The sequence below is a fragment of the Electrona antarctica genome (genome assembly GCF_951216825.1).
Source record: "Electrona antarctica genome assembly, chromosome: 18".
Taxonomy (NCBI): Eukaryota; Metazoa; Chordata; class Actinopteri; order Myctophiformes; family Myctophidae; genus Electrona; species Electrona antarctica.
The window spans coordinates 17,620,282-17,646,599 of NC_136799.1; the positions used below are offsets into that span (position 1 = coordinate 17,620,282).

The 26,318-nt window shown below is 43.3% G+C and overlaps 1 protein-coding gene across 2 annotated transcripts in view; it reads right to left on the reverse strand.

Annotated features, from left to right (window-relative positions):
- The window catches only part of fgfr3 (fibroblast growth factor receptor 3), a 50,315-nt gene extending 24,003 nt beyond the window's left edge, over positions 1–26,312 (reverse strand). Inside the window, exons 1-4 of one of the 2 annotated variants that reach the window (XM_079528111.1) lie at positions 26,301–26,312; positions 20,991–21,056; positions 11,435–11,604; positions 133–256 (exon numbers count right to left, since the gene is read on the reverse strand). In XM_079528111.1, the coding sequence (XP_079384237.1) occupies positions 133–256; positions 11,435–11,575 (265 nt within the window). In that variant the 5' untranslated portion in view covers positions 11,576–11,604; positions 20,991–21,056; positions 26,301–26,312. Of the gene's footprint in view, positions 1–132; positions 257–11,434; positions 11,605–20,990; positions 21,057–26,300 lie in introns of those variants that run through there. The other variant, XM_079528110.1, reaches the window with a different exon arrangement.
- Positions 26,313–26,318: the final 6 nt, after the last annotated feature.

The window sequence follows — 26,318 nt, forward strand, 5'->3', positions numbered from 1 at the left end:
CATCATGGTCCTTACCCAGACTGTGTTGTGTGTTTACTACATCATGGTCCTTACCCAGACTGTGTTGTGTGTTTACTACATCATGGTCCTTACCCAGACTGTGTTGTGTGTTTACTACATCATGGTCCTTACCCAGAACATCCAGCTGGTAGGTGTGGGTGATGGTCCCGTACTTGTTCTGCACCACACACGTGTAATTCCCCCTGTCTGAAGGAACAGCGCTCTCCATCACAAGACTCCACTGCTGGTGTCTCAACTGGGGGAGAAAGGGAGGTAGGGACGCATAGGGAGAGAGAAGGAAGCAGGGGAGGAGAGAGAGAGAGAGAGAGAGAGAGAGAGAGAGAGAGAGAGAGAGAGAGAGAAGCAGGAGGAGGGAGAGTAAAGAGGAGAACAGAGAAGAGAGGAGTTGAGTGAGAGAGAAAGAAAAAAGGGCGAGAAAGATGAGGGAAGGAGAAGGAAAAAAGAGAGGGAAGGGGGAGAGAGACAGAATTAGATTACTGTTACCAATTTGCTTCAGTGAATGAATAACCCACATTGAAAACAGAACACGACAAACTCAACATCAGGACAATCAATTAGCCTGTAAATAAAACAAGACCCAAACGAATCAGACCCAAAAAGTTGGTTATGAATACGTACTCTTCCTCAAAAGGGTTTTCTCTGCCCTGGCTAGATGCACTATAAAATCCTTAGTGTTCATTCATCCATTTCCAACTCGACCCGAATCCAAGTAACAAGAGAGGGCTTCACTTCTCACGGTAAAAATATCAACCAGGTGCGAGTTGCCATGTGCTAACGGCAGACAAATACCGACATGACAGCATCATGTGTGGATGGAGAATAGAGTCCTTGGCCACGCATCACCAGACACCTGAGTCTCCACGGGCCGAGGGACGAGAACATCTCAGCAGTTAAGTGGAAACACAAAACCCACCGCCTGCCGCCGTACGTACTACCTGCTGTGGTGAGACGAGCTCTACGCAGCTGAACTCTGCAGAGAAAGGTCAGCCTTCGCTAAAGAGAGAGAGAGGGGGTGATGTCAGCAAGGCATTTCGGTGTTGGTGGAACACTTAACATCACCTGCGTAGGAAAATGTGCCGACTAAGAGGTGCGTGCATGTGTGTGTGTGTGTGTGTGCGCGTACATGTATGTGTCACAAAGTCTTTTCACAAACGTTTAACCCTGCGTGTTTCAGATCAATGACCAGTCATTCATATAATGTATGTCATTGTGGGGAAAGACGAACGTGCACGCTCTGCCCCCTCCCCTATTTCTCTCTCTCTCTCTGTCTTACTCTCTGTAACTCTCCCTCTACTTGGAGGCATGTGTGGAAAATAGTGTAACAGGGTAAATATTATGCCTGTGTGTGCTTTTTCTGCTGTTGCATGGTAACACAGACCAGGCCGCTCAGAGCTGGCAAATGAGTTTTTGTGAGTGTGTGAGTGTGTGTGTGTGTGTGTGTGTGTGTGTGTGTGTGTGTGTGTGTGCATGCTCGTAACCGCCTGGCTCCACCCAGTCTACCCCCGTCTCTCTCTCCCTCTCTCTGTCGCTCTCCCTCAGTAACCCCCCGCACACAGAGTCAAACTGAAGTCAATGGCTGCTCTCATGAGCAGATGAGTGATGCCTTGTGCTGTGGTTAAGTGCTGTGAGGGAACAGAATCCAAAAGACGTGGTGCTGAGGAGGAAAAAAACCCGACTGAACTATGAAGGCTGTGATTAGCGAAAGTCAAACAACCACCAATATAGAAAAAGACCTTACCGCTTCAGAAAAGTATTTCGTTTAGCTTTCATCATCTGGCAAGTTTTCATGTAAAAACTGAAAACTACCACTCTTCACTAGTATCTGGTGAAATTATTATGAATTATAATAAAGTCTGTTACCACTTGGTATTATGTATACTGTACATTTAAATGTAAAAAGTACAAGAGCTCAGCTTAGACTCACACAAGAGTCGAAACTAAACTAAAGTTTCATTTTAGAGAGATGCTAGGTTCATTGTTTACAATATGGCACCCTACATTTTCAATGCACAGAATGTTATTTAAATACCATGTTGTTTCTAGTTTCTTGGGGCTTCACACTGTTCTCCCTCTTCTATTTATGTGAATATTACTTTGTTTATTGTAAGTCACTCTGGATCAGAGCGTCTAAATTATAAATTGCATAAATTGTAAATTGTCATGAGTAGAGGAGTGAGTGAGGGTTGTGGTAGTTTATGGATGAGATGAACAGAGATTTATGTAACAGTTGAGATTTAATGATGCCGCTACGAATATTACGTTGACAGGTCAAGGATCGTCAAAAGAATATATACTAATATAAGCAAAGCTTAGATTGTATGGTTTTAAGCAGGTAACGTACCAGCTGCAATGACATGTACAATATCAGTGTACAATATCAGTTCCTGGATGGGAACGTGAGGTTCCCAGTTCAATCCTGGGCTCCCCTAGAGTTAGTGTCAAAGTGTCCTTGAGCAGGACTCTGAACCCCCAATTGCTCCCGATGTGCGATGTCGGTGCCTTGCAATTGCATGCCAGGTTTGCTCCACCATCGGTGTATGAATGTGTGTGTGAATGGGTTAATGTAATGCACAATCTATGTAAAGCACTTTGGATACAAGCGCTATATACAGTAAATGCACCATTTACCATTAGATGCTTATATTGCTGGTTAAGCTTCACGCTTTTAAATGGGTCTCATCTGTCAGATTGCTCAAGTCTACATAGTAAAATCCTCAAGTGTTCATTTATCCTTTTGTAGAGTTACATTTTATTGTAAAGTCTTCTTTTTTGTGGCCATGCCACTTGCCTTCATGGCCACGTTGCACCGACTAACCCCGGCTGAACCCACAGCATTAGTGGTTGAATGTGATAATCCCATCCAGTCCAATCACGCCAGATTCCAAACAGAATTAAATTATTAAGGAGCTTATACCAGGCTTTAAAGGTTTTAAGGCTTTTGGCCGCTGGAGCTCCATGAAAGACCACTAGCCATGGGAATGTCCAGGAGGAGATTTACGCTGCTAGAAATGTCTGGGGTGAATGTGTCGTTTAAAGCTGTGTTTAGTGTTAGTGGGGGAAGAGGGTCAAATATCTTCAGTTGTTACTTTATCCATTTATAACTCTGAGTGTGTCCAAAATAAATGTAACCAAATGGACCTTTATGGGTTGATTTTGGAGTCGGGACACTCTCAGAGTTAAGTGCACAGTGCGTTTCATGAAGGCTCTGGTGAAATTGTAACAGAGGCCAATTCCAGAGTCGAATCGACTGCACCAGGCATTCCTTTAAGATTTAAGAAACGTCAATGAAGTTCTCAATGAAGGTCTAAACTACAATAAGAATTTTGTTAAACTGACCCTGACCCAAGAACATTTTACAATTGTAATATATCAACTTGATCGTCCCTCAAAAACACCATTCAACTTTCAAACCATTCAATACTATTCCCCATTCAACTTTTAAACCATTCAACACTATTCTGCATTCAACTTTTAAACCATTCCACACTATTCTGCATTCAACTTTTAAACCATTCAACATTATTCTGCATAACTTGCTAACCTTGACCGTTTTGCAGCGTGTAGGTGTTACAAAACAAACACAGGAAGCCATGTGTATCTCCATGGCTAAATAAGTTGAAACACTTATTACTAGAGTGCAGAATTTGTTAACATAGACCTTTTTTTCCAGCAGCGTGTAGGAGTATACTACAGTATAGTCGCACAGAAACACAGGAAGCCTTGCTGCTCCCTTTATGGTCCCAGGCCTCAGTCTTCACCTCGCAAAATAGCCCTGTCAGAACCGACGGGGCCAGTTACCAGAATTTATGACTAATGTCAGAGCGGCCCAGTGGCTTGGATCGCTGCTACCATCTAATTTGACCCGCAGAGAGAGAGAGAGAGAGAGAGAGAGAGAGAGAGAGAGAGGTGAACAGAGGGAGGGAACGAGGTAAGGAGGGAGAAAGAGAGTGAACGATGCCCAGAGAGAGACAGAGAGAAAGAGGAAGCTGATATAAAAAAGGCCCTGTGGGCTGACCATTAAAGCAACTGCTACACAAAGTTTGTTGTTTAGTCTGTCATTTCCCACTTTGGCTTTGCAGGCCAATTGTGTCAACAGAGAAAGTGATGACATAAAACCTGGGGTACGATTGTTCACAGGAAAAACATGACAGGCTGAAATGCATAGGAAATTAAAGACATGGGAGGTTGTGTCTTTTGATAGCCACAGTCTATTTACGTTAGACACTGGGGAGGAAAGTTATGACTGTGCTACTTCTAAAATTAATAAGATCCAGAAATAATCTGGCAAGGTATCCGCTCTATGGAGGCTCACAATTGGCGCTGTGGTTTAAATCAGCACAAAAAAAGGAGCTTAAAATCTTAAAAAGTAACAGTCTGGTCGGTGCCAGTTTTAAGAGGTTTGCCTTGGAAGCGTGTCAAAACTCGGATTAGAAACACTACCTTCCAAGCTCAAACTTGCTGATCAACCGAACGTTCAAACCAGCAGGCCCTTGGACGGGAGAAAACAATAATTACATTGTCAACTTTTGTCTCACTTTTGCCGCCAGAGTTTAGCATGTCCACAATAAAACCCCTTCCGCCATATGGCACCAACACACAACAGCGCTGGCTCTGGCTGTCAAGGATTCAGAGGGCTCAATAGGCCTGCGACACGCCCATCCCTCTCCTCCTCCCACTGATGGCTCAATAGAGAGTTGAACTCTGACCTTTAGGCTCTGCCGCTCAATAATGGAAGAGGCTCCATGGCTCGACGTTGATGTCCGAGACGTCTCCCACATCCCTGTTGGAATGTCATTTGCTTCTTTTTTTTCTCTTTTCCTTTACAAATTAGCAATTATACTATTCATCCAAGTGTGTATCGTCTCAATTCATTTTAATTAGACGTATTGTGGGACCTGAGGGGTTAGAACCGAGTTTCAAAACATCATCCAGTGTCTGTGGTGTGACAGAATTTGTGAAGATGAATTGTAGTTTAAGTTCAGTGCATGGTACTGGTAAAATGTATCCCTTCCGTCTCTTCCATATTGGCATGGTTGCTTTGGTATTTCCAATTGTCCAATGTTCTGATTGTTTCAACCTACATTATCTGCATGTAAGCTAGTGTAGTGCAGTGATCTTCCTTACACCGATAAGACTCAACAACAAAAGGTCTTTTGAACAAAGCAATATTGAGTCGAAACTAATGATGATCCTTTTATGGGCTATTGCATAGAAACAAGTGAACTGTTATGCATTTTCAATTTATTTTCTTCATAAAAAAATAGCATGACTGAACAGGACTGACATGAGGGAACATCGTATTCTTTGGCCTATTCAGTCAAATACAAAAGGAGTTTCTTTCCAGACAAGTAATGAGTGTTAATGTTCTGCTTCACGTGTACTTTCCACACTTCTGAGCAATTTAACTAAATGACAGACTGGCTAGACTACAGGTACACATTCTCTACCGCACTGATCTGCACACATCAGTCACTCAGCCAGGCAGTCAGGTATAGTACATAGATCTGTGCATGCATGTGGACAAACATACTCCCAAAATACTGCAACACTATGTAAATACCCCCTATGCATTTTAGCATTAGTGGTGCTCCGATCAAGTTTCTTGGGACCGATCCTGATCCACGATTGTTTTTCTCACGATCGGCCAATACCAATACCGATATTGTGTTTAAGGGGAAAATGTGAATATTTCCAAAATTGATGAACAAAGATGCAAAACGATATTATACTAGATATCTGATTTACTTTTATACCACTTAAATGGTATAAAAGATCGGTTTCTCCAGATCGGGTAAATTGTCATTTGAAGTGAAAATTGGCCGATCGATCGGAGGACCTCTATTATTAGCATGAAGTAATAGCATATAGCTCAGGGGTCTCGCACCTTTTACTGAGAAGAATGGAATGAAATCATCTTGTCAGATGTAACAAAGTCACACCACACACACACACACACACACACACACACACACACACACACACACACACACACACACACACACACACACACACACACACACACACACACACACACACACACACACACACACACACACACACACACACACACACACACACACACACACACACGGTTCCTCAGATAAGTGACAAGATCATCTTCTCACACGTCAAACCTCTAAAGACGACACTCCGTCACATCTATTCATCTGAAATTAACTACGGCTGTCAACCTAAAAAATGATCTTGTCATTCAACGGCACTTTTCAATATGAACGCCTGCAGGAGACGGGAGCCGGGAGGGGAGGGTCCTGCACCTCCAGGGCTCTGCTGGAGGAATAGAGACTTTAGAAGGCCATTGTCAGCCTGTCAGGACACCGGACGGTTCCTCCCCTCTCTAACCCCACTAGATGAACTCATCACAGACATCTCATAGCGGAGATGGGGGAAGGGTTGTGTGATGGCCAACAGGAGGCTGTGACACAAGACTGGGTATAGCACAAACTCATGGCCGCAGGCAGACCTTACAGACAGACACGCGCGCGCGCACACACACACACACACACACACACACACACACACACACACACACACACACACACACACACACACACACACACACACACACACACACACACACACACACACACACACACACACACACACACACACACACACACACACACACACACACACACACACACACACACACACACACACACACACACAAGCTAGTTCATGTCATAGTAGATCCATCTTGACGAGTCATTTTATAATTGTTGCGACTGTAGGTTTACTATGAAAACCTGCAAAACACGGCCGTCTGTCAGGTTGCCAGAACATCATGCCTCGTGAGTCGTGACATCACGCCTCGTGACACGCTCCATATATGGCAGTCTCCATATATGGTTGTCAGTCCATCACGCCTCGTGACATCACGCCTCGTGACACGCTCCATATATGGCCGTCTCCATATATGGTTGTCAGTCCATCACGCCTCGTGACATCACGCCTCGTGACACGCTCCATATATGGCCGCCTCCATATATGGTTGTCAGTCCATCACGCCTCGTGACACGCTCCATATATGGCCGTCTCCACATATGAAGACATGGAGAAGTATGGATCATCACCTCGATCTGCATATATGGAGCCGGGCCAGCAACTCTACATCTGACCTCAAACCCTTAGATCTCCATATATGGAGCTGACCTGTTTGACATTCCATATGTTGATCTGACCTCATCAAATCCTGTACACTCAAGGCACGCTCCATTTATAGCCCGTACAGAATTCATTCCATATGTTGGGCGTCTTACTGGTATTATTTATATTATTTACTGGTAAGTTTCCTTTGCTTAGCATGATTATTAAATTTTCTTTTTCTTTCAGTTTTCAGGAGTTTTACTGACATTACCTTGAAGTGTGGGTGGGTCATTGAGAATTCTTTACAGTGTCTTTAGATAAACACTACCCAATACAACTTACTCAATACAAGATTAAACCACTTGTTAACATCACCATTATTTGCGGGGGGAAGGAGGGTGGGGGTTGGCTGGAGCGGCTGACCCTGACCGACCCTGGACCAAGGGGCCATAGTGTCATAGGCCAAAACTAGCACACCCACCCCCATTCTGTTCAACACATAGAAGTCTAGGTCTATAGAAGGTCACCTCTTTCTTCACCTCTGCCAAGGCCAACAGGGGCTACATGGTGATTGGCTAATGGGGACATTTGAAATGGATGAGGGGGTGGGCAGGTGGCAGTAATCATGTGGGGTGAATAATGCGGGGAGCAACAACTTAATAAGAGATTGATCACTGCCAAACATCTCTATCAGGGCAGGAATTATTTTCATGTCCAAGTACAATTTATCTCTATTTGTGACAATTTGTAGTAATAATTTTCAGGGTACAGTACATACATAGACAAGGCACAAAGTACAAAAACCAAGTCTATTAAATGTAACAGACTTTGTGACGAATCGAAACAATAAGTTGTCCCAGCCTAGTATGAATATCCTGACTTGTGCTATACTGAACAGGAAAATACATAACCATTTAGTTTAGCATTGCAGAACGCATGTTCTTGAGACAACTATCACAGTGTGTAAAAAAAAAAAAAAAAAAAAAGAAAACATGTCAGCTGTTAAGTTTGTAATCTCCTCCTTCGACTGTGCATTTTTTAAGTGCTTAGAAAAAGTAATCACTACATGATAAAGACAACTAATTCTGCGATCACACTAGCAGCGACAAAGCAACATGAAGCTTCTGATGCCCGACCCTTGCGTGACGGGCTGCGTCACGGGCCCTACAACAAAAAAGAAAGTTGAAATGTGTTCAACTTTTTTTCAGTGCTCCAATGACGCAGTGAAGCGTCAATCAAACGTATGTTTTGGTTTCACCATTTCCACTCTACATATCTTTCCCTACAATTCCTGCTCTGTTCTATAAATGGAAGAGAAACTCATTCTTGTCCCTAGCCAGTTCCATGTGATATTTAACCCTACCCGTTTTAATTTACGCGTTCTGGCTTGGGCAACACTTCAACAGTGACTCTGCAGCAATGTAGCTGGTCACGCTTAGTTGTTTTGTACCTTTTGTTGCCACTAGTATGAATGCAGACTCAGGCCAAGCTAATAAAGTCCTCAATTTAGACCAAAACATCTCTATGCACATAATTGGTAGGCTAGTCATCGGTGAGTCACTTTTCCACATGGTGGTTTGTGAAAAAGAGATAAGGCTAACTAATGAGCAGAGGCATAAACAGCTAAAAGCTTTGACAAGTCAATTTAGGTTTAATTTGTCTGTGACGCAGCACAGAAAAGCTTTATCAGTGGTCGATCTTCATGCATACTAAGAACGCTAAAAGCTACTGTCAGGGAGACACTCCAGTCCAGCTTGCTGTGTTTGGAGTGCTGGTGACAGGTGCGTGTGCCGTGTGTGTGTGTGTGTGTGTGTGTGTGTGTGTGTGTGTGTGTGTGTGTGTGTGTGTGTGTGTGTGTGTGTGTGTGTGTGTGTGTGTCTGTCTCTCAGGGTTATGTGTGCATGGGTAATGTGTGTTTGAGCGTCTGTGTGTGTGTACTGTATATTGCATGACATGTGTGTGTATGTGTGGTATGTGTCTGGTGTGTGTGATATGTGAATATGTGTATGTATATACTGTGTATATATAGTCTGTGTGTATGTTACATGTCCTATGTGGATACCTGTTTCTCTGTGCGTACGTGTATTTATATGTGAGCCTGTGTGTGGTATTTGTATGTATGTGCATTTCATGCGCGTGTGTGTGTGTGTGTGTGTGTGTGTGTGTGTGTGTGTGTGTGTGTGTGTGTGTGTGTGTGTGTGTGTGTGTGTGTGTGTGTGTGTGTGAGCACGTAGGAACAGAGGGGAGAGTGGGGACAGAGGGAGGTGGACAACTGGTAGTGCTCTGCTGGGAGCAGATGTTGGAGATCTCTCTAAGCTGTTAATAGCTCCAGTATCTCATTACATTTAACTCTTCAAAGTCCAGATCTCACATGGGAGAATGGCACCACACAATGCCACCTCACTCACTGCTGGCTTGTGGTTTTGACGTTTCTCAGGTCCGTCGTCATTTTGTTGCGTAATGCTCGACTTTGCTCGCTGATGCCATCTGAACCAGATTGAAGTGATGCTATGCCGAGCTCGTTAGCTTCAGGTGTTCGTAGCATTTGTTACCTCGTTTGTCCAGGTTTTTATTATTCTCTTTCTTTCTCAGAACTTCTGCTCATTATCGTTTTTTCTTTGAGTTTAATGCTCACAACTCATGCGACCATTCTGCTCACCGTCCTACGCGGAAGTCCGGGTTTTGAACATGACTTATTCTATGTTATTGTAATATTGGATTTCAGGCTGTAATATTTCATAACCGACTCTATATGGGAGACACAGGAGAAAGGCTCTGGAGGGATTCTGCCCACGGGCATGAGGGGTACTGTACATGCTGCTCCAAATTGGTTGGGGTCTTAGATATAAGGCCATCTCTGGGTGTATTTCTGCTGGGAACTCTCTGCGAGAATTTCTGCAATTGTAACCCTCCATTACAAATAGCCACAGCAAATAGCCCAGTCTTGCAAGAGGAGGAAAAAGCCCCACTAGTTGCTTAACTACTGTCTTGATTTATGTTTGTTTTGAGCTGAAGCTCAGCGCGTGCAGTTTACAGCTGTTTGAATTTCTATGTTCTTGTAATACTACATTACACAGGATAACAGCACCGCTCGTCAAAATGCCACCAAGTCTATGCCAAAGTAAGTTTTAAATCTATTTCAAAGCAAAACATGCGTTTGCATTTGTTTGAATTTCTGTGCTTTTATTGCAATACTGGGATGACTGATTTAAAACGGATCAGGGCAAGTGAGAGGGATATTAAAGTACTGGATGGAGCTAAATCAGTGCCTACTAGCTTGGGTTAAGTTTTCAAAGCAAAACCCAGTTTGCGACTGCTTGAATTTCTATGTAATTGAAATACACATACTGCACTACAGATATTTGGGCTGGCTGTGCTACAGTCAGAGCCAAAGAATGCATACTAAAGTAAACTGAAGAGTGTTATACAAGCCTATTTCAAAGCATGGCACAGTTTGCAACTGTTTGAATTTCTCTTATTTTTTGCAGTGCTGGGATTAGACATTTAATGCTACATGGCCAGTGAAGGCATACGAAAGTAAACCGACCGCTATTGATACAAGTAACTTTCATAATAGCATGGTTCAAGTCTGTTTTAAAGCAAAACACAGTTCACACAGCTGTTTGAGTTTCTGTGCTAGTGCGGTTCTGAGACCAGGCTGGCGAATGCTTCTGATCAAGGGACACAAAAGTAAACCATACATAAGTGACATCACTCCAAATAAAAGTCCAGTGTTTGGAGTGAATCTGATGACCCAACTGGTTACAACAGCTGTTTGCTGCACTGAGCTTCAGTCATCTGCCCTGCCACACATGTCAACTGTCAGTATACAACACAGCAGCACCTTAAACCTCCTGGGCGTAAGTGGCAGGGCCTAATTCAAGCTGTAGAGTGTTGCAACGCTAGAGATCATTTTCAATTTGACCCTCTATTCATCTCAGGAACATTTTCTGTACACACACACACACATTCTATTTTTACAGTTTTGTCATCATACAGTTACAACAACAATCTCTGGGCGCTGTCTTTGACTCACTCGATTCATACATTGTTGCACACGGGTACCGAAAATAGGAGATCTACACTGCGACATTGCGTCGAGATTGTACATCTGCAATTTTGTGTGTTGGTGCTTTGCCACAGTGGCCAGGGGCACAGCAGCATGTGCCATTGTGTGTTCAAAAGCTTTGTTCATTTTACCAGCAGAACTGTGTGAACTGATCCAAAACGCTTCCCGTCTGTCCACTTTTCTGTCCAATAAATCAAAGAAAGGTGACATTAAATAATAGCTGATGGAAAAAAGGCTTACCTTGATGCCTCCCATCCTCTGCTCTCCCTTAAACTCCCTGCCATTCTTTAACCAGTGGATTGTGGGAGTGGGGTTTCCGGCCGCGGCACAGCGGAATTTCACCGTGTTGGCGGCTGGTATGGCCAGCAGCTTCTTGTCCATCCTGTCAGGGCGGGTCCAGTATGGAGCTTCTGTTGGTGACAGACAGATGTAGGGGAAAGGAGTCAGCTCGCGGTGGAACCATATCGCCAATGTGTACATAAATGTCTACATTCTACAACATTCGTAAGTCCAGTACAAGAGAGAGCACCTGGAAAAACTGGACATCACATCGGAGTCTGTGACATCACATCTCATACGAAAAGTGCAAGAGGTTGCCATTTACATTTTAAGCAGATGGTGTTTGGTGAATGCTTTTATCCACAGAGCAGTACTGTGAGTGTATACATTTGTAGCATGGGTGGCCTGCGTCATCACCATGTGCTACTCATTGAGCTACACAGGACATGAATAAGCACTTTAGCTCATGCTCATATCCAGAGTGACTTGCGGTGACGGAGCAGGTAGGGGGTTCATTGTCTGAAGGCCAATTCATACTTACATAAGTGTGGAATGACATATATGCAACTTAAAAGAATTAAAATACTTGTCAAAAGGGTCAAAACGTTAAAGCATAAATTGGCCTTTTACGCAACAACACCCCAGCAGGGATGGAGCAGCACTATACGAGCGCCAGGCAACCCCACGTCCGTGAGAGAAGCGTCCAAGACACTAAAACTGTGTAAACACTGTTTGACAGACACTGAAACGACCTAAAACTGTTGCCTGAAGGAGTTTTTAAGGAGCAAACAATAGCCATCATTTTCAGCCCCGATAATAACAATACAAGAGTCCATTAGTGTCTGCAATCCCCAAAGTTTGGAGGGTGTCAGGGCAGATTTATTGAGCTGTATTGAGAAGGAGCCAGGTCACAATGAGGGAGGCTATTGGTGCTGTATAGAGCTGGTGCAGGGCAGAGACTCACTATTGTTCTGGCTGTGTGGGTGTGAGAGCAGCGAGGCATAGCTTGCTCTCTCTCTTTACGTGTGTGAGACTGTGTGTGTGTGTGTGTGTGTGTGTGTGTGTGTGTGTGTGTGTGTGTGTGTGTGTGTGTGTGTGTGTCCAAGGACAAAGGCAGGGGGAGGTGGCTGACCGGTCATCAGATGTCTCTCTTACTTTCTAAATACAGAAGGAGAGGAGCTAATTACCATCTCAATGTGTGTGTGTGTGTGTGTGTGTGTGTGTGTGTGTGTGTGTGTGTGTGTGTGTGTGTGTGTGTGTGTGTGTGTGTGTGAGCGAGCGAGCGACCTGGGTTATTGTATTCAGAAAGAGTTCTCAGCATTTTCTTTAATCAAAGTTATAAATCACTAGACTCACCAGACTGTCATTGTTTAAGCTGTGGGTGAAGAAAGCTAAATCAATAGAATATATGCCAATATTATGTTATATGTGTACATTGTAACTACTGCTGGTTAGAGATTCTTGAAAATGGTACTGGTTAGATTATTGTAACTGTGACAACCAGTAACAACTACTGGTAATGCTGGTTACATTATTGCATGTACAGTAACTACTATTAAGTACTGGTTAGATTGTTGTAACGACTACTCGTAATAATACTAGTTTCTTTCGGTCTCCCTTCCCTTTTCCCATTTATGAATCTTTATTTTTCCTGTGTGTGCGTATGTGGCGTGAGTACGTGTACCTACACCTCAGCAGAACCACCAGAGAGAGGAGTGTGTCAGAATAGGTTGGGGTTTAGGGTTGTGGTTGGGATGATGGCTGACGTGAACAGATTCACACTCTGACACACATTTCTCTGGCTGTCGCCATCAGCCTCACATAGTGTAATTATAACCAGACCCACAGAGAGCGAGAGAGAGAGAGAGAGCATAACACTATCTGTGAAACAGATAGACTCATCTTCTTAGAAAGCAAGCAAACAAAATGTTACTTCACTCCTTTGAACTCCCCTGAGTTTGTGCGTTTGTGGTTGTGCAGTGTGTGTGTGTGTGTGTGTGTGTTCTCTCATGTGTCCATGTCTATGCTCAGTGTACATTTATGTGGTCTCTCTCGCTCTCTTTAGCTGTGTGTGTGTGTTCTAATGGAACAGCTGAATAATAACTTTGTCCCAGCTTGAATCAGCATCTCCCCAGTTTGTGAAGACAAACAAGCTCTAGGCGCACACACGCACATGCTGACACCTTAAAAGGGTAGTAACGGGTAGATATTTATACTCTTCTTTCACTCCTCCACTCTCTATATTCTCTATAGTCTATAGTCTCTTTTACCCTCATCCACCCTCTCTCTCTTACTTTTCTTCCCTCTCTGTCTCTGTATATTCGGAGCGACATGGCACACAGCATGAGACAAACCTCAGAGGAGTCTGAGCACATTGTTTTCTTGGCACAAAATACATACACAGTGCACGCACGCACGCACGCACGCACGCACGCACGCACGCACGCACGCACGCACGCACGCACGCACGCACGCACGCACGCACGCACGCACGCACGCACGCAGACATTCAACACAGTCTCTGCCTATGTGTGGTCTCCATTCCTCTCTTCCACCTTCTCTCCCTCCTCCTCGGCTGGGCTTTTAAAAAAGGCCTTCCTACTGGTGATGACTGGATTGCCATTACGATGGTTTTGAGAAGAACCCAAAATAGACATTCCTCCTTCAGGGAAACAGAAATATGTGGGGGAGCCATTCACTTCACAGGGCAGCCGTGTATTAACGCTATATGATATATACATCGGAAAGAGACTGGTGGTTTCACTGGCTCCATATTGCATTTTACATTGACGTTACATTTAAGCGAAGGCCATATAAACACACTACAAGATATAAATGTTGTATAAACAGTGAGAAATGGTTTTATTACTTCAATTAATTCAACTTAAAACAGGACACACATGCAACATTACTTATTTCACCACGTTTCTTTCAAATACATAAAATAGCTGGTTTATGCAGCTGTCCAGTATTTTAGTACTATCATTTATCCACTTAAACCCTATTTGTCTAACCCTACTTTTTCTTCTGACAGTGTCACAAGAATTTAGCAGAAATAGCCCATCTACCAGTTCCTGACAGCTTTTAGATCTGCTATTTTCACTTTTATTTTACTGTGAAGAATTGTGACCATTTTGGAGTTTAATGACATTGCCAAAATGGGAACACTGGGTTTAAAGTAAGTGTCCCGAATGTAGATCAGGTGTTCATCAACAAGCATTCTGCACCATGTCTTTACAGTAAACGTGTCTGGCCACACACAGTGGTCCTAAATGGTTGGATGGTATTTCCTCAGTGGAAGAAGGGCATAGAGGGGTGGAAGGGGGCTACCCCCCGTGGGGAGCTGGAACTGTAGATAACCCTCCCCTCCTGGGATAGACTCACTAACAGTCATCATAGTAGAAGATGGAATGCCATCAGCAGATACTAGTGCATGATAGTTATGTGTGTGCTCTGAGCTATGCACGCTACACTGTAGCTTATCCTGTTCCAACTGTAGGAGTTATCTAAGGGTGAGGCAAAAGGGAGGTTAAAAATAAGCGACTGTATTTCTGGCAGCTTTGTTTGTTTGGTTTATGTCCGATAACAAACCAGTGCGAGTGACCATCGGGAGTGTGAGTGCCGCGGGGATTTTGCGCCCCGGCAGGCAGACCGACCGGGAGAGGTTGGTTAAGAAATGATGGTTTCAAAACAGAAACTTGTATACAAACATATGTATGTATGTATGTATGTATGTATGTATGTATGTATGTATGTATTTGGTTAAAATGGGTAAGGTTTTAAAAAAGGCAAAAGCATGCTCTGTTGCACTGGCCTAAAAGTGGGTCCTCTAAAACTGCTCCAACTTCTGAGAATGTGTGTTTGGTTCATTAGCCACCAGATGGCATACCTTATAAGTATGTATGTATGTCTGTATGTATTTAAAAGGGGGGCTTTTTTGTAAAATCCCAGCCTACAATACCTTAATATATTTAAAATCCAAAGTAAGGTTACCAGTGAAGGGCAACCTGCCTATTCACTGGGGACTATGCAAGGCAGAGGCGTCCACCCCCCTGAGTCCAAGTTAGACTAGACCGCATACCTAAGTATGTATGTATGTATGTATGTATGTATGTATGTATGTAAGTATGTATGTAGAAACACCCATAGGCACTCCGATTGGTATATCTAACAGTGTGTGTTGCCAGTTATAGAAGTATGACTGTTGTATCAGACAAACTTAAACTGCTGCAGAACCAATTAACTGGCACAAGACTCGCTGTTCTGCAACGCCATAGCATAGCGCTGCAGACATGAATGTGTGTGTGTGTGTGTGTGTGTGTGTGTGTGGGAGGGTGGGGAGGAGGTAATTGTGTAATTTGCCCTTGCCGACGCCTACTAGCAGGCAGGCAGATTTCTCCAGCGATTACACTACAGGTTTTGAAGGTTGGTTGCCCCTGGAGGGCTTTCGCTCCGGGGGTTAGTGTGAATGGAAGCAGTATAATGTAGGAATAATCGGATACATTTTAAAGTGCAACTCTGCAGAAGCTGTCTCTCCTAACCAACGTTCCAACGTACCAATGTTCTGATTTCAGCTGGAAAGAGAGAACAAGCCTTGACCGTTCCAAATAATTCCTTTTGGGGGTGCCGGAGCCAAAGTGCAATAGTAAAAGTTTGAATGGGTTATCATTGTAAAAGTATTAAAAACAAAAACAACAAAGAATGTTTGAATGGGCAGCAGCGTTGATGGAGAAGTATGCAGCAGTGTTTAAGGTAAGGCAAATTATAAACAATACTGTAAAAGCAATAAATCTCTCCTCAATCAACTGTTAACAAAACTATCTTAGTATCTTTGTACTATTTAGGTTGAAATACCGACACGGTAATGGTGTTTTTCAAAAACGTTTGTTTTGTTTTCCCAAAAAAAAGTTGATATGGCCAAAGAATAGCAGCAGTTAATGCAGCAAGAAGTGAGACTTATACCATGACTATTCATGAAAAGAAAATGATTCAAAGAAAAACATTCAAGAAGTTCTAGAAATGAAGGCTAATTTACTGGTCTGAAATGCAATTAGTTCTCCCTGAGTTAGCCCCGTCAGTTTGTAGATATAGACCACTAAACTCAGTGGAGGACTTCTACAGTGGCTCCATCTGTAGCTTAGCCCAGTGTCCAACCCTCTCTTCCCCTGCCAGGGTAAACAGGGCCCTGCATAGCTCAGGAGCACAGCACAAGCACAGATTAGCCTCTGTTAACATTCCAGATGCCTCCTTTTCACTTGATGCAAGCTTAGCTGAGTGTGTATGCCTGCAGGCTGCAATAAGTTTCCGTCTTAACAAGTGGTTACATGGTTACTGAAGCTTGATATTAAATAGATCAGATGAAAAAAACAACAACCTACTGATGTGATGACATGGGATATATCTGCCAAAAATGTATAACCCTTTGGGATAAATAAAAGTTGTCTGAATCCAATATTATTTTCCTGAGCTTCCAGTGACATTATAAATGGCTCAATTTAGTTGAAACCAATGATTACACCATCTTTAAAGTAGAAGGATGTACTTGAATAAAGAAAATATTGTAGTATGTATGTATATGTATATGTATGCATGTATATGGCTATATATGTGTATGTCTGCAGGATATTACATTTTCTTGTCACTTATTTCAAGAAAAATAAGATCATAGTAGCAGAGAGAAATGTCTTGACAACAAGAAAGATAAATACTGTTTTTATAGCACTGTTTTTTATAGCACATCTGTCCACTCCCCCAAGGAGAAAGAACAAAAACAGCACAATAAACAACAGACACATGTCCCATGTCAGCCCAACAACATCCGTGTTTCACATCAGCTCATGAAGGCTCTGACTCGGGGCCAGTGTCCCCCCTGTCATGAAGGCTCTGACTCGGGGCCAGTGTCCCCCCTGTCATGAAGGCTCTGACTCGGGGCCAGTGTCCCCCCTGTCATTTCCCAGAGGAGGGCAAAGGGAAAGACAGCTGATGGACGACTAGTGTTTTGCAGAAGCATGAGATCATGACAGCAGCACTCTGCCTGACTGTCTGCCTGTCTTTCTTTGTCTGTCTGACATTGTGCGTATAACTGTCTGTCTGTCTGTCTGTCTGTCTGTCTGTCTGTCTGTCTGTCTGTCTGTCTGTCTGTCTGTCTGTCTGTCTGTCTGTCTGTCTGTCTGTCTGTCCACCCGAGTGACTATCTGGCAAATGTGTGCTTTGTCGGACAGCACTGATTAGTTATTTTTGTCTGTAGTAGTATAATGTATTATTTGGGGAGTCTCTCTTCCTCAGTTTTCTTGTCTGTCCGTGTCCCCTGAGAGAGGACAACTCCTAATACGGGCATCATTAAACCTGCTCCCTGCAGTGACAGCCCTGTGCAACGATTTCTTTTTTCTTATTTCTCTAGCTCTCTCACCTGCGTTCTTTTTCACTCTCTACATGTCTTCTCTGCTTCTGTCCGCCTGATTGATACTTTTGTCAACCACTTCACTTATGTGTCTCACTGTCAATCCGTAACCATTTCTGTCTGTCGTTCTTTCACCTTTTATCTCATCTCCCTCTCTCTCCATCATCTTTTTGTCTCCGTTTACCTACTTATCTCGCTCTCTCTCTGCACCTGATTTCATCATTCTTAAAATTCAATTTTCCCATTCAATTCTCTTTGCCAACCCCCCTCTCTGACTCAGTCACGTCCAACCATTTCTCTCTCTCTCCCTCTCTGTTATCATTCTCCATTATTTCCATCTCCCTGAGAAGGGTTTCCCCTAAGTGACCGAGCCATCGACTCATCCAGCAGTGTCTGATCACATGGGCCAGTCTCCCCCGTTCAGCGGGCTAATTAGTACTGGCTTAGCCCACATTAAGCTCCGATACGGGGTTTAACGTTTCTGGGCTAATCCCTCTCCTTTTGGCCAGGAAATAGGAGCCAGCTCGTCATGTCATGAGGTAGACTTACATCCAGAGATTAACTCGAGCTGGCTGTGGCTATTTACCGGCATTCTGAGCTTCTCTTTCGGGGGAAAAAAACCCTCTTTAAGTTGGTTTCCGCTCCACCCCTGCACATAGAATACACTCTGCGCTTTCACTCGAAATAAAGACACACATTGAGACGTGTTCATGTTTGTAAGGTACTAAGTTGACGGTCGCCCAGGCGAATTAACAATGAGTGCTACAGTGGAGTGGGTTTAAATTCCAAGCTCTCAGACAGTAGAAGCAACCAAGGAGCAAGGACAACAGACAAAGCCAGAAGTGCCAGGAAATAGGTGGAACTAATATTCCTGTGACCAATATTCCTGTATTGTGTTTTTGTATGGACATAGTGTTGGGTGCTGGCACATATGCACACTATGTCTTTCTTTTATCTGTATTGTATTGTGTTTTTGTATGGACATAGTGTTGGGTGCTGGCACATATGCACACATGGCATCAACGCATGGTGTTGTGTGCTGGCACACTACACACTATGTCTTTCTTTTATCTGTATTGTATTGTGTTTTTGTATGGACATAGTGTTGGGTGCTGGCACATATGCACACATGGCATCAACGCATGGTGTTGTGTGCTGGCACACTACACACTATGTCTTTCTTTTATCTGTATTGTATTGTGTTTTTGTATGGACATAGTGTTGGGTGCTGGCACATATGCACACATGGCATCAACGCATGGTGTTGTGTGCTGGCACACTACACACTGTCTTTCTTTTATCTGTATTGTATTGTGTTTTTGTATGGACATAGTGTTGGGTGCTGGCACATATGCACACATGGCATCAACGCATGGTGTTGTCTGCTGGCACACTATACACTCTGTCTTTCTTTTATCTGTATTGTATTGTGTTTTTGTATGGACATAGTGTTGGGTTCTGGCACATATGCACACATGGCATCAACGCATGGTGTTGTGTGCTGGCACACTACACACTATGTCTTTCTTTTATCTGTATTGTATTGTGTTTTTGTACGGACATAGTGTTGGGTGCTGGCACATATGCATATGCATATGTCTTTCTTTTATCTGTATTGTATTGCATTGTACTGTATGTGTCATTGTATGTTTAGTTTAGTTTTACTCAGGGACTACAGATGTAAATTAGCTTATGGCTAACTCTGGCACATTTACATGGAAGTGAAAACTGAAATGTTGATTAATGAGCATTTTCCCTGTCAAATTAAAAAAAAAAAAAAAGAATAATCATGTATGACCAAGAGTTCCAAGGGTTTAGGGAGAAAATATATCTGGGATTTTTCTTTGCTAAATTTAGGAGTGAAACCAGACGGAATTTGACGATGAAGCACAAGTTATCCATCTTTCTGTGTCTGTTTCTCTTCTACCTCAATGAAGTCTGATAACAAAATGCAGTGTGCATCTGCATAGGAGAGCACCCGTGCCCCTCACCCCCTTCTTTTCTCTTTTTCCTCTCCCATATCTCTGTATATATATATATATATATATATATATATGTGTCCTTTTGTCTCAATGCCTCCCCTTTCTCTCCGTCTCCACTATTCTCTGAGCCGTCTTTCTCTCCAGTGACTTTAGTTGACAGATCAGGGTTTGTAAGGTGTTGAGCCTCAGCAGCAGAAGTATTCTCTCTCTTTTTCTCTCTCTCTCTACCTGCTCCTGAACTCTGCATGACTCGGAATGCCAAAACACCTCACGTCAGTGCTGGCAGCACCGGGGTGTAACCTCACCTTCACAACTACAGTGTATTTTATCTGTGCCACTCTGTGATTTATTTTATTCTTTCCTTGTGCTCTGGAGACGAGGTGTGAAAAGAGCCTAGGGGCTGACCCTGTGTGCCAGCATGCCGATGTATTGAAAATTATCCCAACATTGTGGGTTCGATTCTGCCCTGTGACCTGTGTGTTTGTCAGGATTTATGCTATGGCCCAGACGGCTGGCGTAGACGGGATGCGCACTAAGATTAGACACACCAACAGTCCGACATGCGGAAACAATGGTCGGACTGCTTGCGGTTATGTTTAGGTTAGGGTTAGAGATAGGTTGTCGATGTCGGACTAATGACTCCAGGCACCTATCCAGCCTGACAGAGTGTTGCAGGTTTGAATCCCGATCCCGTCGACCTCATCTCTCTCTTCCCATTTCCTGCCAGTCTACTGTCCTATCAGGTAAAGGAATGAAAATAGTCCTATAGGAGTTCAATTATTGACAGTTAGGAACCAAATGGACCCTTATCGGTATCTGATAACTATATTTATCCCAAAGGGCTATTCATTTTTGCAGATGTATCCCATATCATCAGTAGGTTATTATATCTGAGGGGATAAGAATATACACTCCGAGTGTACATCTAAAATCTAACACTGAGGATTTCACAGTGTGGGGTCCTGGAGATGAAAATCGTATGAAATGGGGGTCTTAATGCATAACAAACTGGGAGTCCTTGAAATTAAAAAGGTTGAGAATCACTGTTCTATTGGTTCTGGAGCCAGTGAATGTCACGCGCTCACACAGACAGAGGGTGATAGGGGGAAAAAAACTATGAAATGGAAAAACACACCATTTCCATTACCTGCATCTTCTGGATCTTCATCATAGTCTTCATCATCTCCGGAGGACAAAGAATCTAGAAAGACAGATGAGCAAAGACATTATAAATCTATTTTGGATAAGAACTTAACAAATATTACATTACATGAACTCAATCATTATTTTGATAGACTTTATTTTCTATTCCAATTGTATAGCTGTAAAAAGAAAAGTGATTTTGTCACTGTAAGCCCCAGTTACCCGCTATCCTTAAATCCTTGTTTGCCAACACACTAACGAGATAATGTATTATTTTGTAAAGCATTGAAATCTGGGTTTAATTTGTCTCTGGAAAACACGTTTTAAAAACATGTTAATTCACCCGACTAGTTGAACTCTTCTGTTACCCATCTGATAACAGCAATCAAACACAGCTTCAGAGACTTTATCTAACCACAGATTTGTATGCAAGAACGGGGGAATTAAGGAGAGAGAGAGAGAGAACATGGACAGGAATTTTGCACACGCCGGCTGCCTGTTGGGAGATTAAATGGTGTGTAACACCAACAAGTAGTACACTGTAAAATCCTGAGTTGACAAATGTTAATGTATGTACAGAGAATTTTACTGTGTGTGTGTGTGTGTGTGTGTGTGTGTGTGTGTGTGTGTGTGTGTGTGTGTGTGTGTGTGTGACTGTGTGTGTGTGTGTGTGTGTGTACGCGCGCGCATGTGCATGTGTGTGTGTGTGTGTGTGTGTGTGTGACCTGACGCCGCACGGACACACTTTAAAATTGACTGTGGCCATTGAATAAGTCATGAATGAGTCCACAGTTCTGTGTAGCGTAGCGGCTCTGTCGGATTGCTAACCAAACATTTCCACAGACATTACAAATGAGTGGGCTATTAGCACTGCTATTGGTGCGACACGCTTGTGTGACTTCAGGCATATGTGGATACACACACTATACACATGAGTAGAGCCATACACACTCCCAAACCCACACACACACAAATATGTGCATGTGTGCACAGGAACCACCATGGTAGTTATTTGTTTGGTATGCTTGGATGACTGTGTGTATTTGCATGTGCCCACTGCCCAGTACCAACTCACTTATCTGAACGTGCACGCACGCACGCACGCACGCACGCACGCACGCACGCACGCACGCACGCACGCACGCACACACACAAACGACTGGTGCCGCATGTTCGGGGTCAATGTGCATATACAGAATTTACAGATGCACACATCCAACCACCCACACACATGTAGTGGATAAACATTCAGCAACTGTTAGCATGGCACATATGCAAATTATGCATATGTGCATGCACACATACAGTATATAACACCCACACACATACTGTACACAAACATGCCCACCCAAACAAAATCCACAGTTGCCACCACTTTTTTTTCAGGGTGTATTCTTAATCTTTTCTGTTTCACACATTTTTACGCGGAGGCCTTGGTAATTATTTTCAGTCTGACCTCAAGAGTCTCTGGTTCACTTCCCACTGGTGGACTTAATGGGCTCCAGATGTTCACTCACTAAGCCTCAAACTCCTGACAAGGAGGTTGTTTTTTTTATTGTTTGCATCAATTGATGCCACACTCCAGCGGTACTACTACCGGCGTTGAGTCAAAGCTATTCCTTTAAACTCGAGCCTAGCACCTTTACTTGTGGTCTTCACTTGACAACTCAAGTAGCACTGGTGTCGCTCCATCACGTTTGATGCTTCCTGCAGTTGGACGTTGCACTCCAACTGTATTGGGACTGTTGTCGAGTTCATTTCATCGTGAGGGTCCATTATTTACACTGGATTATTCTGTGTACTCCATCAAAGCTTGACAAGCATTTTTCTATTGTAAATACCTTGACTTTACATAATCTGTACAAGTACTGCTATGGGTGCATTGATGGATGCAATACACATATTATATTTGAAGAGGTCCATAATAAGATGCCCTGCATTTTCAATAGGAGTTTTCATAATAACTGTCCTGAAAATCAATCATGTTCTGTGTTATTTGTAGTGGTAAAGTTCAAGTGTTCAAAGTGTGTGTGTGTGTGTGCGTGCGTGCGTGCGTGCGTGCGTGCGTGCGTGCGTGCGTGCGTGCGTGCGTGCGTGCGTGCGTGCGTGCGTGCGTGCGTGCGTGCGTGCGTGCGTGCGTGCGTGCGTGCGTGCGTGCGTGTTTTACTACTGTGTTATATACAGTATTTCAAGTACAAAGATCTGTTTTCTTTTCTTTTATTAACACAAAATAGCTTTGATTCCAAACGATTATTCACCACATCTAAACAGTGAGTTAAGATTTAAAAGGGAGGGAAAGGAAGTCTGAATTTAAAAACCGAATATACATGCATAAATGTCTCGTCAACATGTAGAGTTCAACTCTGTTCAACCCATTAACCCCATGAAGCTTCCTTTACGCTCCTACATTACAAAGTCCTTCCCTCCTAATGTGTACAATACGGGCTGGCTGCTCTCGAGTCTTCTGATGTCTGGACTCCATCCAGGTGTTAAATCTGATACGGCGGCTAAATATCTGACACCTTACTCAAATATTTGAGGAAAAAAATAATACGCCGCGTGTGTATTTAAGACAGAGCTGAGGTCCTGTGTGTGGAACTGGGTGTTAGAGGTGAGAACAGAACAGGATATTGCAACCACACACTGTAGAAGGAGCTATCTCAACAAGTTAAGCCTGATTTATACTTTGTTGTGTGCCAAAAATAGCCTATCCAGAAGATTACACTGTACCGCATCGCGCAGCATTGTGAGCTTGTAGATCGGATGTTTTTGCAAAAACTATAAAGCATTATTCAGCCTTGGTACAGGCTGGTCCCATTAATCTTCTCAAGGAAAGTGAAATATGCAGTATCTGATGACAGGGATGAGATACTGTATTTCAGTTCTCCGGCCTACTGTGTGGCTTCTCCTGTGTTACTGCAAGACATGGGTGGATCACATTTGAGATATTGGTCACCCCATTCATGGAAAATCCTCCAAAAGTTTGATCTGAGATCACCTCCCCCTCTTGACAGACCAAAGACTTAAGGCGCAATACAAGATTCCATGACTTGTATGGGCATCATTTTTCAGAGAACACACACAGGATTTAAGCACTGATTAAACAGACATTTATTAGCAAGGAGCAGTGAGATGGTGCGTGTGCGTGTGTGTGCACGCGTGTGTGTGATTATGCTCCCGGTGTGTCTATCCAATATGTTGAGTCCAGTAGGAGATCAGAACATGCCTGGAAAAGACCATTTACTCCCAGGCACACAGCCAGACACGTGTGTGTGTGTGTGTGTGTGGGGGGGGGGGGGGGGGGGGGGATATGTGTGAGAGAAAACTCTCTCATTTCTTGCCACCCCATCTGTTTTCAATGATGAAGCGTTTTGAGGCTAATTGCTTTCTAATTAGTTGTCAATAACGCTCTCAGCTGGTGACCAGGAGCTTTACGGGAAGGGGCGGTGGGGGTGGTCAGGGGACGACTTTTAAGCTACTGCTCACTTCTCTCTATGACTCTGACACCCCCACACACACACACACACACACACACACACACACACACACACACACACACACACACACACACACACACACACACACACACACACACACACACACACACACACACACACACACACACACACACACACACACACACACACACACACACACACACACACACACACACACACACACACACACACCTCCTCCGACATTCCTACAACAGATCTGTTTGCATCACACACACGTTTAAGATATAATTTAGTCTCTCATATGATAATCAATTTAACCTTTGACTCAGTATCTATGCTGATGTGTGTCTGTGTGACTCTTTTCCTCTCTGGCAAAACTACAACACAAGGCCAGTAGAAACATAACGGCCTTTCCCATCTCCGTTTTCCTGTAAACTGCAATGGACGAATGACACTGTGTCGAGGCATGGCTGTTTCTGCTTAGTGGCAGGAACTACTCTGATTCATGACCGACTGATTAACTGACTAATTATCTGTCTGTCTGTCTGTCTGTCTGTCTGTCTGTCGGAAGGAGGCAGGTAGCCCCTTTTGGGACCTTAATAAAAAAAATTGTAGCGACATTATATTTGTCCCAGTGGTACCAGTGCGTACTAGGGAGAGTGGATGGACATTCAAGGGACCTTAGATACCGCCTTCCCAAATACAAAAAAGCTAAATAAGGTCCCGAAAGGGGATAGGAGGGCTTTGTCTTTTTTACCAGCTGCGAAGCAGCAGCAGCAGCAGCCGTAGTCACCTAGTGGCAACTAATCATTTAATTGGCTGTCGTAGTCACCTATCTTTCTGATTGTCTGCCTCGTCTCTAGGCAACCAGACACTTTTTGCCTCTAGCCAACCTCTCAGCCAATGGGATAGCATTGCATTGCAGCCAGCAAGTTGCAACAACAACCCACTAGTTATTTCACCCACAATTCTGCAGATATAATAATGCAGCTGGTAATTATGACTATGTCATCAATTCTTGTTTATCATTTAACGTGTAATAAAACAAACCCTACTTTGAACATTATGCCGTTTTATGCCGTTCTACTTAAATCATCTTTAGAATAATTATAATTATTTCGTTTCTTTACCACAATAATACAAACAGAGGCATTCTTATCTCTGTTCTCTACAACATCTCTCACTGGTCATGTTTTCATACAGCCATTGTCATTCTGAGATGCACAGCATGAAGAGGGAGAGATGAACAGAGCCAGCATGTATTTAAATGATGAGGAGAGCTATGAAAAAGGCTGAAAGAGCGATATAAATGGTGGAGGGAATTATTCACGGAGAGATACACTGAGTGGAAACCATCTGAGGGGGAGAGAGAGAGAGAGAAGGAACGTGACAGGAAGGGTGAGACAAAGACACAGTGAGAGAAGAACAGACAGGCAGAGAGAGAGAGAGAGACACACAGAAGGACACAGACAGAAACAAAAGACAGCTGGAAAACTGGGCTGAGTTCAATTTGCATATTTCTAACCTGATGGAAAAGGTGGGAGGGAATCAATATTCTGTTTCTCTCATGTGTCATCTCTCAGTTGAGAGAGAGAAGATAAAAGAGAAAAAACAAAGAGAACAAATGGAGAGTTTAAGCTAAGGACAAGGTTGCAAAAGAGTTGAAAACGTATTGGCTCAGGAGAAATTAGTTGAAAAGTTGAAGCAACAGGGCATGCATGCAATATATTTAACAGTAACTTATGTCTTTAAATCTAAAACCTAGGGTTAAACATAAAAAATGTATGAAGAATTAATGTCTAAATGAATGATGATGAAGTAACTAAAGCGTCTTCATGTCTTACCTGTCACTTTGATGGTGT